Source organism: Saccostrea cucullata, unplaced genomic scaffold (assembly GCF_032062105.1).
Source record: "Saccostrea cucullata isolate Sc308-1 unplaced genomic scaffold, CSIRO_AGI_Scuc_v1 ctg354, whole genome shotgun sequence".
In the NCBI taxonomy this organism is placed as follows: domain Eukaryota; kingdom Metazoa; phylum Mollusca; class Bivalvia; order Ostreida; family Ostreidae; genus Saccostrea; species Saccostrea cuccullata.
The window spans coordinates 482,908-496,669 of NW_026940030.1; the positions used below are offsets into that span (position 1 = coordinate 482,908).

Consider the following 13,762-nt stretch of genomic DNA (forward strand, 5'->3'; position numbering starts at 1 on the left):
CACCTAAAATATATATTCGCTTATCTTTTGTTCACATAAAAATAAAAATCACAGTCGTTTAAATAGCTTTCTACAACAATTTGTATCAATTTGGAATTCCCAATCTATTTTTAAATTAATGTAGAGGAAATAAATTCTTGTATTGACCTGGAACGTCACGTGCAGGTCAATGCAATGTAATATTTTTCTAACATAGATGGATCTCAGCCAATCAGAGAGATGGAAATTATTCAATCATATAATAAAATGATTTAGCTATCTTCGAAGTATAATGATCACCTCACCCTTCGGGATCGGTGAATATTGTACTCATCAGATGGCTAAACCATTGTATTGACTTCAGAAAACAGCAATAATTGTATATTATTTAAATTTTTTGTTTAGGGACCAGATAAAGATTTTAGATAGAACTGGAACTGTCCAAACGGGACAAAATACCCCCTGCTGGGTTTTTCAGAAGTAAGTTTTTGCATAATAAAGATATTATCAAACACGAATTAAGTTTTTTTATTCCAGTGACCTTGAACTTCCCCAAATGACCTTGGGTCAAGGTCGTGGGCAATCTTTGTGTGAAATGAGAACCTACAAAGTTTATCAATGAGAAAGATATGGACCGGACACGGATTATGAAATTTTTCTTCCAGTGACCTTGAACTTCCCTAAATGACCTTGGGTCTAGGTCAGTACACACCCTTGGGTCATGGGCAATCTTTGAGTGAAATGAGAACCTACCGAGGTTATCCATAAGAAAGATATGGACCGGACACGAATTATGAATTTTTCCTTCCAGTTACCTTGAACTTCCCCAAATGACTTTGTGTCAAGGTCCTGACACACTCTTGGGTCATGGGCAATCTTTGTGTGAAATGAGAACCTACCAAATTTATCCATAAGAAAGATATGGACCGGTCACGAATTATGAAATTTTTCTTCCAGTGACCTTGAACTTCCCTAAATGACCTTGGGTCAAGGTCATAACACACTCTTAGGTCATGAGCAATCTTAGTGTGGAGTAGTAGATTCTAATGTCCCTCTGTAAGAAAGATATGGACCGGACACGATTGCACAGACAGACGGACGGACAGACAGACGGACCAGGTGATTCCTATATACCCCACCAAATTCGTTTGCGGTATAAAAATTAAACTCCTGCCATAGAAAGGCATGCATGATTATCCATCATTTACATTGAGGTCTAGCGCACAATATTGTATTTGTTACCCAGTGATTACTTGTACAGTTGTTCTGTTTATCTGTTAAACTTCGAATTCTCATTCTATAGAATGGCGAAAACTGACAAAGACAAAGCTTTAATGGTAGCGGCTATAGACTTTGGTACAACCTACACTGGGTATGCTTTTGGAATGACGAGGGAGTTAACTGAGGACCCACCAAAAGTATACTGCCCTACCTGGCACGCAGCAGATGGTGGGCTTATTTCTTACAAGACACCTACTACGGTGTTGTTAGATGAAAATCGAGAACTTGTGGCCTTTGGATTTGATGCAGAGGAGCAGTATGCAGAACTAGCTGACGAAAATGATCACTTAGATCACTACTATTTCCACAGATTTAAAATGATGCTGTATGAAAAAATCAGAACAGCGGTAGGTATAAGTCCAAATATTTTTGAAATTAATTTTTTTAAATAATTTACAGCGCTGCTGGAGGGCCAGGTAAAAAATATTTTTATTTGTTCGGACAAATTAGAAAATCGTTCGGACGAATTAGTTATTTGTTCGGACGAATTAGATATTTGTTCGGACAAATAAGTTATTTGTTCGGACAAATTAGATATTTGTTCGGACGAATTAGATATTCGTTCGGACAAATTAGAAATTCGTTCGGACAAATTAGTTATTCGTTCAGACGAATTAGAGAAATTGTGAACAACTATCAGGACATCGCGAATAATGTGCGTTTTGCACCAAGACGTATCATTTTATTTTGATTCTTTGCAAAATAACTTTAATGAACAACATTATCAATAAATATTTTGAAGATAAGTCGTTTTAATGTTGATCTTTTTCTTATGATTTTTATGTACATATTCACTACCGTGCAGTTATTAATCATGACATGTGAATGATTTTTGAAATACATTTCTGACAGATATGTCGCCGATTTGTAGCTGAAATATTGCCGATTCAGCGTAAAACATTCAATCAATCAATCTGGTACATTTGCGGTGAATAAAATCATTAAAAGGTCCTCATTGAGTTTTAATTGAATATTCCTGTTTGTGAGTTTAGAAAACTTCACAAAAATGAACCTGTTCGTATTGATCCCAGGTTGTTCATATGACTCGCGAGCCGGTGAATTATACGAGGTCAACCGATCAATCTGGTATATTCCCTAGTCCATTGATTTTCAGAGCATAATTATAGCCCCCCTCCCATTATTGGAGAGGTACATGTAGTCGAACATACTACTTAATTTCACTTTCAGCATTTCTTAATTTTGTTTATACGCTTTTACAGTTGAGTACCAGTTCGAAGCTTTGATAGGCCAATGACTCATATAGAAAGGGAAATTATGAAAGCAACCCCTTTTACGGGGAAAATAAATCATGAATGAATGTCAAAATATTTTCTAGTAACAACCCCCCCCCCCCTCTTCTTTTTAAAAAAACGATCGATTGTCTTAATCATTGAGAACCTTTACTTGCATTAAATTATGATGTGTTTTTAAATTTTTGCACTTTCTAGGAACGTACATGTTTTCATCTATTTTTTATCCTTTTCCCGGAAAGGGGCGTGTGTTTAATTTGGTTAAATTATACCTGCTTGTTTTAATTCATGCGCTTTTCGGATATTTAAATATAAAATAAAATTTATATAGATATATACTTAATAATAGTTTTAACGATCTTAGAAAGAATCCATTGGAGATGGACTTATGAGATTCCCTAGGCCTCTTTTTGTTCCTTTATCACAAAATACTTAAATGTGGGAACAGCGGTATGGAAGCAAATCTACAAATGTCCTAGCTAGTAAGCCCCACCTTAAAAAATTAAGACCCTCGAAAAAGAGGCTCGATATTTTGAGTCCGAAGTTTATTCAATATAATACAATGCAGCCACGTAGCATCATTTTTGAAAGGGGGGAGCCTGAAAAAAATAGCTACCTGAAAAGTTGACAAGCAAAAAAGGGGATGACGTAGGAAAAGTTTCCCAAAGTTGACAGTCCTTTTTCGTGTGGGGGGGGGGGGGGGTGGCTTAATTTTTCAATGCCAATTTTTTACCGTACCAATTGCCTGCAGTAGGAGTAAAACCTTAAGGAGTGGATCTCATCTTTTCAAAGAAGCGGTAACTGGCACCCCAGTGTTAGTCTGGGATGGGAGTGAAAATATGTTTGATAAGAAGTAACTGACCCTTTGAATTTACTAGTGGGCTCTCAAAAAATATACTTTCAGAATGGCAGACTTTAGGTCTATAATATATACCAGACTGGTATAGATCCATTATTTCCGAATATTTACAATCAACATACCCGACTTTAATATCACATGTCTAGTTGCTACGTGTGTATGTCATGATCGAAAGACCTATTTATGAAAAAAGGATGAATCCTCCTGAATAGATAAAGTGTATATCTCTCTTTACAGGACAATTAATGCAAATATCTAATTCGTCCGAACAAATAACTAATTCGTCCGAACGAATTTCTTATTTGTCCGAACGAATTAGTTATTTGTTCGGACGAATGAGATATTCTTTCGGACAAATTACAATTTATTCGGACGAATTAAATATTCGTTCGGACAAATTAGAAATTCGTTCAGACAAATAAGTTATTTGTTAGGACAAATTAGATATTTGTTCGGACAAATTAGAAATTCGTTCGTACGATTAAGTTATTTGTTCGGACGAATTAGATATTCGTTCGGACGAATTAGATATTCGTTCGGACAAATTAGAAATTTGTTCGGACGAATTAGTTATTTGTACAGACGAATTAGAAATTTGTTCGGACGAATTAGTAATTTGTTCGGACGAATTAGATATTCTTTCGGACAAATTAGAAATTCGTTCGGACAAATTGGTTATTTGTAAGGACGAATTAGTTATATGTTCCGACAAATTAAGACCGCGGAACATTGACTGGCAAAATTGGAAATATACAGCTTACGTCATATCTATCTGTTACAATCAAAATATTCAGTGATAGACAGCGTAATGGGCGGGTACAATTCGACGCAGACGTTTGGAAAACATCGGATTAAAATTGCTGATCGAAATTCATTTTTCAATCCACCTGAACTGTTTTCAAAGATAAGATGTGAATATATACATGATCCAAAAATGAATTAATTTCAACTCCCGAATACATATTGATCGAAGTTCACATTATTATGAGTTTTAGCTTATAATTTCAGGGACACGAAAGATGATAGAAGACCAAGATTATTTTTCAGGAGATATTTGATTCTAAGCTGGGGGGGGGGGGGGTTAAAAAATTGTCGGGTCAGGTCATGACTTACATGTAATGTTTACATGACAACAGATTTTATTTCTAGGATTATTAGAGTGCATGAGCTTTATACTTATTCTCGCTGAAAAATGTTGGACAACTTTACTTATAATTGTTTAGCCCCCTCCCCTAAACCAAACGTATATTTACCAAGCAGAAATGAAATATTTGTCCCTTAATATTTTTTTTTTAAACACTGGACAAAAAATTCAAACTGTACCAAATTTGAAATTATATGTCTTCTGGGTTCTTGGTCTTGTGGCTTCTAGCGTAGTTGAGGTGGATTGAAATAATTTCGATCTGCAATTTCAATCCGATGTTTTCCAAACGTCCGCGTCGACTTGTAGCGTAGCTGAGGTGGATTGAAAATGAATTTCGATCTGCAATTTCAATCCGATGTTTTCCAAACGTCCGCGTCGAATTGTACCCGCCCATTACGCTGTCTATCACTGAATGTTTTGATTGTAACAGATAGAAATGACGTAAGCTGTATATTTCCAATTTTGCCAGTTAATGTTCCGCGGTCTTAGAGAAAATGTGAACAACTGTCAGGACACTGCGATTAATGTGCTATTTGTACCAAGACATGACTTTAATGAACAACATTATCAATAAATATTTTGAAGATAAGTCGTTTTAATGTTGATCTCTTTCTTATAATTTTTATGTACTTATTCACTACCCTGCATTTATTAATCATGACATGTGAATGACTTTTGAAAAACATTTCTGATACATTTGTCGCCGATATGTGGCTGAAATATTGCCGATTCAGCGTAAAACATTCAATCAATCAATCTGGTACATATGCGGTTTATAAAATTCAAAAAAAGGTCTTCATCGAGTTTTTCAATAAATATTCCTGTTTGTGAGTTTAGAAAACTTCACAAAAATGAACCTGTTCGTATTGATCTCAGGTTGACTTGCGAGCCGGTGAATTAAGATGTCAACCGATCAATCTGGTATATTCCCTCGTCCATTGATTTACAGAGCATAATTATAGCCCCCTGCCCTTATTGCAGAGGTACATGTAGTCGAACAAACTATTTAATTTCACTTTCAGCATTTCTTAATTTTGTTTATACGCTTTTACAGTTGAGTACCAGTTCGATTGTTTGATAGGCCAATGACTCACTAGCAAGAAGATTTATGAAACCAACCCCTTTTACGGGGGAAAATAAAACATCAATTAATGAATGAATGTCAAAATATTTGCAAGTAACAACCCCTCCCCCTCCTCTATTTAAAAACGATCGATTGTCTTAATCGCTGAGAAGCTTGACTTGCATTAAATTATGATGTGTTTTTAAATTTTACTGCACTTTCTCGGAACGTACATGCATTCATCTATTTTTTTATCCTTTTCCCGGAAAGCGGCGTGTGTTTTATTTGGTCAAAATTATACCTGCATGTATTAATTCATGCACTTCTTGATATTTAAATATAAAATTAAATTGATATAGATACTTAATTATAGTTTTTAACGATCATAGAAAGAATGCATTGGAGATGGACTTATGAGATTCCCTCTTTTTGGTTCCTTTATCACAAAATACTTAAATGTGGGAACAGCGGTACATGTATAGAAGCGGAACTACAAATGTTCTAGCGAGTAAGCCCCACCTTAAAAAATTTCAGACCCATCGAATAAGAGGCAAGATATTTTGAGTCCCAAGTTTATTTGATATAATACAATACAGCCAAGTAGCGTCGTTTTTGAAAGGAGGAGCCTGAGAAAAAAAATACGTACCTGGAAAGTTGACAAGCTAAAAAAAGGGGGGAACAGGAACAACTTTGCCCAAAGTTGACAGTCATATTTCGGGGGGGGGGGGGGGGCTTACTTTTTCAAAGCCAATTTTTTCCCGTACCAATTGCCTGCAGTATGAATAAAACCTTGTGGAGTGGATCTCATCTTTTCAAAGAAGCGCTAACTGACCACTGGCACCCAGTGTTACCAATTTAACACCACCAGCAAAAGTTGGTCTGGTAGAACCAGATGATGTTTATTTATGACAAATCTTATGAGTGTGTCAGGGATGGGAGTGAAAAGATGTTTGATAAGAAGTAACTGACCCTTTGAATTTACTAGTGGGCTCTTAGATAATAAACTTTCAGAATGGAAAACTTTAGGCCTATAATATATACCTGTATAGAACCATTATTTCCGAATATTTACAATCAATGTACCCGACTTTAATACATGTAGCACATGTCTAGTTGCAACGTGTGTATGTTATGGTCCAAAGAGCTATTCATGTATTTAAAAAGGATGAATTCTCCTGAATAGACAAATTGTATATCTCTCTTTAATTTACAAAATAATTTGTGCAAACATCTAATTTGTCCGAGCAAATATCTAATCCGTCCGAACAAATAACTAATTCGTCGGAAAGAATATCTAATTTGTCCGAACAAACAACTTATTTGTCCGAACAAATTTCTAATTCGTCCGAACAAATTTCTAATTTGTCCGAACGAATATCTAATTCGTCCGGACAAATAACTAATTTGTCCGAACAAATATCTAATTTGTCCGAACAAATAACTTATTTGTCCAAACAAATTTCTAATTCGTCCGAACGATTTTCTAATTTTTTCCGAACGATATCTAATTCGTCCGAACAAATAACTTATTTGTCCGAACGAATTTCTAATTTGTCCGAACAAATAAAGATATTTTTTTTACCTGGCCCTCCAGCGGCGCCGTAAGAAACCTTCTTGTTCTTAGTTTGATTAAAATTTATTTTTTCTTCAAATTTCGTCTATACAATCAATCAATTAATCAAACAAATTTTGTCACTTGATAAAACCACCTGGGTTATTTTATTCATTTGTAAATGCATACCAGGTATTTGTAAAGTAAAATGTGAATATCTAAAAAACATTCCACTATTCAAATTTTTTTCTAGTTAATGTTAAGTTTTACTTTGTTCCCGTTTTAAAACTAAATTTTCTTTTAAATCAAATAGTTCAAATCCTACAAAGCTTATATTTACAAGCAAATATGCAGACTAAATGATGATCATATAGATTTCTTCTTAGTACTTCACTTTCGCATAAATCCTAACTTCAACAGAAATTGTATTTAATTCAAGCAAATATTTTCTATTATTATAATCGTTTAAAAAAAAAATTAAAAATGTGTTTGTGAAACTCTATGCGCCCGGCGGCAACAAAATTCGAAAAAGCATATAGGTTACAGTCAAGGTCACATGGTCATTGACCTTATTATTAGTGTCATTTGAAAGCAAAGTCGTAGTCGTAATAAAAAGTAACTGATTTTCATGATTGTTCAAACATTATCTTAAAGTGTTAGTGGTTTTTAAAGTTACGATAAGGAAAAGAATAAATATGTCATCTAGATTGCCCACGTGTAATGATCAGATGCATGTATACCGTATTTATTAGAGGTCCATATCTCTTTCCTCGTCTGAAATCCACTGATAATTTCTTTTTGTCACGATTTTTTTGTTTTAAATAATGATGACTTTACCTTAATTTATAATTTTCGAGATGTAGAGGGCAACATGAAAATCATTTAGTCATGCTAATTCAGTATATCGATGATGCAATGTATCCAATATATAAATAACAATCGGCAATCCTCGGCTGACTCCGCTACGCTCCATTCAAACCTCGGATGTGATTGGTGGAGGAATACGCAACAGATCCTTACATTTCTCCGCCGGAAACTGCCTTATCACTCATTTCATATTTCGCTCTGCATAACGTTCTTCGAAAATGTTTCTTAATTTATGCAATTCTTTATCGTAAACAGGTTTTGATTACATCCTCATGTTAACAGGCTTTGAAAGCAAGAAAAAACTGTTGAGTGTGCCACAAAATAACTCCGATTTCAAATGTATGACATTTGAAAGAAATTCAAATAAAATCACATGACTGAATCAGCAAGATGGTAGATCACCGTTGACGTCCGAGGTTATGTGCGAGGTACGAGTCATCCGAGGATCTCCGAGTGTATAAATAACTGTCCCAGCTTTCTGTATGCGGTAACGAAACTCCCCTCCTCAACGAAAGAGCGCATCAAGGGAGGTAATTTCGAAACTTGCGTATTAGTGAAGTATGCATACCAAATATAAAGTCTCTGTCTCCTATTGTTCAAAAGTTATAGCGAATGTTCGAAAAATCTAGCATAACAATAACAATAAACAGATTTTTAGCATATAGGTCACAGTCAAGGTCATTGTCCTTGGTGTCAGTTGAAAGTGTTAATTTAGTGGAGTATCTCGAACGGTTCAAAAGTTATGGCGAAGGTTAAAGTTGACAACAGGCAGATAAACAGACAACAGACAGACAGGACAAAACAATATATGCCCCGAAAAAATTCGGGCGCATAAAAAGTGAATCCTAGTATCCAAATAGTAGAATATTATTAAAACCCAAATATTTACTCCTATTCAATTACAGAGGCTTACTTTGAATGAAACTGTTAAAGATATCCGTGGTAAAGAACTACCCGCCATAGAAGTCTTTTCTCATGCCATTAAGTTCATGAAAAACCACCTTGTGGAAAGCCTTAAACAAAAGGGAACATCCATCGTAGAAGAAGAAATTTTCTGGGTCTTGACAGTTCCCGCTATTTGGGATGATCCTGCAAAACAATTTATGAGAACAGCAGCAGAAATGGTGAATATACAGAGTGATTATATTTTTTTTATACAAGTTCTAAAAAAATCTTCTAATTTATAAGTTTTCGTGATATCTTATTTTCCACATATTTAACAATAGGCCGGATTAGATGGTTCCAAATTAACTATTGCTCTGGAACCGGAGGCAGCCTCAATATGGTGTACACATTTACCAGTGGAAAAACTCCATGGTTCTGAAGGAAAGATCAGCACTTTCCAAGAAGGAAGCAAATATCTTGTTCTTGATGCTGGAGGTAACCTTTTTGATATTTGTAATTAAATTTTTAACGTGATACAAAGTGATTTTCCCTTTAAAAAGGAATGTCTATGTTAATATTTAAATTTATGAATTATATACATACATATCTAAACACTAGTTTGTGAAAAGACTTTTCAAATTTTATTCCTGGCCAATTAAAATAGATATTTAAACGTACTCAAATTGATGATACAACTAATGCACAAAAAATTTTTAAGCGACTCTTCATAAGCAAATGTTGTGTTTAACAGGTGGAGCAATTGACATTACTGTACATGAGGTCAAGGCAGAAGGAAAACTGAAAGAATTAGAGAGAGCAAGCGGAGGAGACTGGGGTGAAACAAGCGTCGATAAAGCCTTCAAGAAAATGCTCTGCGACATTCTAGGGGGAAAGGAGGCAATGGAAGAATATATTCATCGTTATACAGGCGACTACATTGAGCTGCTCCGCGACTTTGAAATCAAGAAACGAAAGAGGACTGACACCACACCAGAGGGGAAAGTTACCCTGAAATTTCCCGTCACTTTCATGGACACATTTTCTGATATTAGATCATTAACAAGTCAGTCCGTCTACAAACAAAGTATAAAATGGGAGGCTGATAAACTCAGGATTGATTCCAAAACATTTGATGATTTCTTTAAACCGGCATGTGAAGGAATAATTGAGCATGTAAATCAACTGCTTCGATTACCAAAGGTGAGAGGAATTCAGTTTATTCTGATGGTCGGAGGCTTCTCCGAGTCTCCTGTTTTACAGGATGCCATGAAAAAGGCATTTCCAAAGTCGAAAATTATCGTACCACAAGAGGCAGGTCTCGTTGTTTTAAAAGGTGCAGCATTGTTTGGTCAGAATCCAACAGTCATAGATTCGAGAATTGCCCAACGCACATATGGCATACAAACGAATAGAACATTTGATCCTTTAGAGCATGACGAATCGAAAAAGTTTGAAGTTGATGGAATTTTTTACTGCAAAGATTTATTCAGTACTATCGTGAAAATTGGAGACACACTCTTACTGAATGTGGCACAAGAGGAACAAATCTATACTCCACTAAGAGCAAACCAGACGGCCATTGACATCCCACTATACAAATCAATAAAAGCAAATCCCATGTACACCGATGACCCTAGTTGTTCCTATCTTGGAAATCTGAAAGTTCCAATGCCAGATCTAACAGGGGGGTCAGATCGTGAGGTAAAGGTTAGTCTCATCTTTGGTGGAACTGAAATAGAAGTCAAAGCAGTGGTGGTGAAATCGGGGAAAATTTCAAGTGCGAAGTTCAACTTCCTCGAAGAAGAACCATAAAGTAAAAAAAATATAGTATTAAAGGAAGGAGTCTGCCACAGAAACATTTATCTGTCTTTTTTTAATTTTCATATTATTAAAAGATTGTGAAAGTTAAAATATTATCAACGTTTATACCTCACTGCATTATAATAATCAGAAGAGGAGGAATTCAATGGGTCATTAAAGATGAGTTTGGCCGAGTGAAATAGACATTTTCTATCTTTCATGTATCAGTGTTTCTGTTCATTTATATGCTTATCCCCAAAACACATTCCTTGAACAAAAAATTAAAAAGAAATGAGGTGTATATATTTTTTTTCAATTCTATTACTGAATATAATAAAGTATCAAGACTATTCAAGAGGTTCAAAATCTTTACATACATTTTAAACCATTTTATTATCATTGTAAATCATTGAGAAAACCTGAAGAAAAATAAATTTAATTTAGTTAAACATTAAGGTTACTTCTTACGAAAAAATATTTTAGAGTCTTTTTCGACTTTTTGGGGAAAAGTTTGTTACTTAGCTGGTAGTCTTAAAGAAAAGCGTACACATATATTTTAATCAATAAATATGATATAGAAGTATATAAGCTTTTTTTTAAACATATGTTCATATTATATATTTGTATGACTTTATTTGATAATGACAAAATAGGAAATTCGTGTATTCTTAAACTTGCCCTTTATAGTATTTTTTCTAAGTATTAGATAAAAACAAAGGGATGATCTTACTGTATTTCATTAAAAAAAAATAAATTGTCGCTCACACGGAACTCTAAATTATACATACATAATTAAGAGTGATTAATCTCATCTGAGCTGAAAGCTTGAGTAAACTTTTCTGAACACAATTTGCCCGTAGTCCGCCTGTCTGTCCGTCTGTAAACTTTTCGCATTTCAACTTTTTCTCAAAAACCACCAGGCTAATTGTAATCAACCTTGCCACTTGGGTGAACAGGTTCCAAGTTTGATATTAAAAATGGGCCAAGTCCATTTTCAAGGGGAGATAATTAAGAAATAGTATAAGCCTAGTCTTCCTAAAGTCATTACGTTTATCAAAAAGCTTTGTTGTTAGTTACAATTGACGTCTTTTCCTAGTAAAATGTCCAAATTTGAAATAGATGTGTCAGACTCTGAGGTATCTTTATTTCAAGCTCACTAGGATATATCATGTTGACATTTGTATGGAAATAGATATTGTCATTTGATATTGCTTCCATTATGTATCTATATACCGAGTTGAAAGTCATAGCAAGATTATACTTCTTATGTATAATATTTTGAATGAATTCTGCTTCATATGAATACAACAATAATAACGGTACGCAATTGGTAGTCTTGGGAATTCCAACAGATTGTTGGTAGACCTGGTCTTCAGAAACTATATAGATACACGTATTGTCAATCAGAAACTCAAGCATCTTCTTAATATCAATTTTAGAGTACCCTTTTGTACGATCAGAACATTTTGTAACAAAATAATTTTGCAAATGACCACTGACAAGTAAGTAAATTTACGTGCTATTTTCATTGGAAAATGCAGCTGTCAGTTATGTTAAAAACCTTTGACTTTGAGTGAATCTTAAATTGTGGCATAATTGCTAATACATGTATTTGAAATCTACCTACCGGATGTTACACTTCATAATTTTTTCCCGAAAGAAGTCTACAACATAGCAAGCATTCAACCTTTCCTTAAAATCATTCACGTAAATTGTGCAATAATGTTAATCTCGCTTTATATGTAAAGTAATTCATAATGTGTATTTCGAAATAAATGTAATATTAATGAAATATTTTTACCAAATTTAAATCTTCAATACATGAGGATGCTTACATGTCAATATGACTTAACATAGCTTTTCTGGTATTGAGATTTTTCCTTTTATTTTCCTATGTAAAACTTTGATCCACCATTGAGACCCTTCCCTATCCTTGGATGTTATGATTTGAACAAATTTAATTCTACACTACAGATGCTTCCATATAAATATCACTAATCCTGGCTTTGTTATTCTGTAGAAAAAGATGTATTTCCTATGTATTCCTGTGAAAACTTTGATCGACCATTGTGGCCCCACCCTACCCCCGGGGGTCATGATTTGGGCAAACTTGAATGTACACAATCTGAGGATGATTCAACATGAGTTTCATCTTTCCTGTCCCAATAGTTCTTGAGAAGATTTTGAAAGCTTTTTCCTATATATTCCTATGTAAAAATTTGATTGCCTGTTGTGGCCCCACGCTACCCCCCGGGGTCGTGATTTGAACAAACTTGAATGTACACTACCTGAGGATGATTCAACAGGAGTTTCATCTTTCCTGTCCCTATGGATCTTGAAAAGATGATTTTGAAAGATTTTTTCTAAATATTCCTATGTAAAGAAATGTTGATCGGCCACTGTGGCCCCACCATTGCCCCGGGGGTATTACTTTGAACAAACTTCAATCTACACTACCTGAAGATGATTTCACATGAGTTTCATCTTTCCTGGCCCAGTGGTTCTTGAAAACAAGATTTTTAAAAAATGCCATTAATTTTTCACTAATTCATAATTATCTCCCCTTGGAAAAGGGCTTGGCCCTTCATTTGAAAAAAATTTTAATCCCCTTTACCCAGGGATACTTTGTAGCAAGTTTGGTTGAAATTGGTCCAGCGGTTCTTGGGAAGGTTATAAAAATGTGAATAGTTTACAACAACGCCAACAACACCAACGACGCCAACGAAAGACAACGGACAAATTTTGACCAGAAAAGCTCACTTGAGCCTTCGGCTCAGGTGAGCTAAAATGTACAATATTTTATTACAGATAAGAGAACTTAACATAATATCTTTGTGAGAATCAAAATTTTATGCACTCTATAGAAAACATAAAATCCAATTGAAATTGTTTACGGTTTTGTTGGAAGTTTTAATGATTAAATGGGAAGTTCTAATGGTTAAGTGGAAGGTTTAAACATAAACTTAATCTTCCGATGGATAGTTTGCTATGGGGGGTTGCCTACATGTAGGAGTATAATCAGTAGAATGTCATTGTAATTGAAAATTGTAATTAAAATCACAGATTGATAAACTTAAGGACA

The 13,762-nt window shown here is 34.6% G+C and overlaps 1 protein-coding gene across 1 annotated transcript; it reads left to right on the forward strand.

Annotated features, from left to right (window-relative positions):
- The first annotated feature begins 1,283 nt into the window (after positions 1-1,283).
- LOC134254566 (heat shock 70 kDa protein 12A-like) lies at positions 1,284-10,917 on the forward strand. Its single transcript, XM_062737094.1, has 4 exons — positions 1,284-1,607; positions 8,901-9,119; positions 9,222-9,375; positions 9,632-10,917. The coding sequence occupies exons 1-4, from the start codon at positions 1,284-1,286 to the stop codon at positions 10,690-10,692; spliced, it is 1,758 nt and encodes a 585-aa protein (XP_062593078.1). The 3' UTR covers positions 10,693-10,917.
- The last annotated feature ends 2,845 nt before the right edge of the window (positions 10,918-13,762 follow it).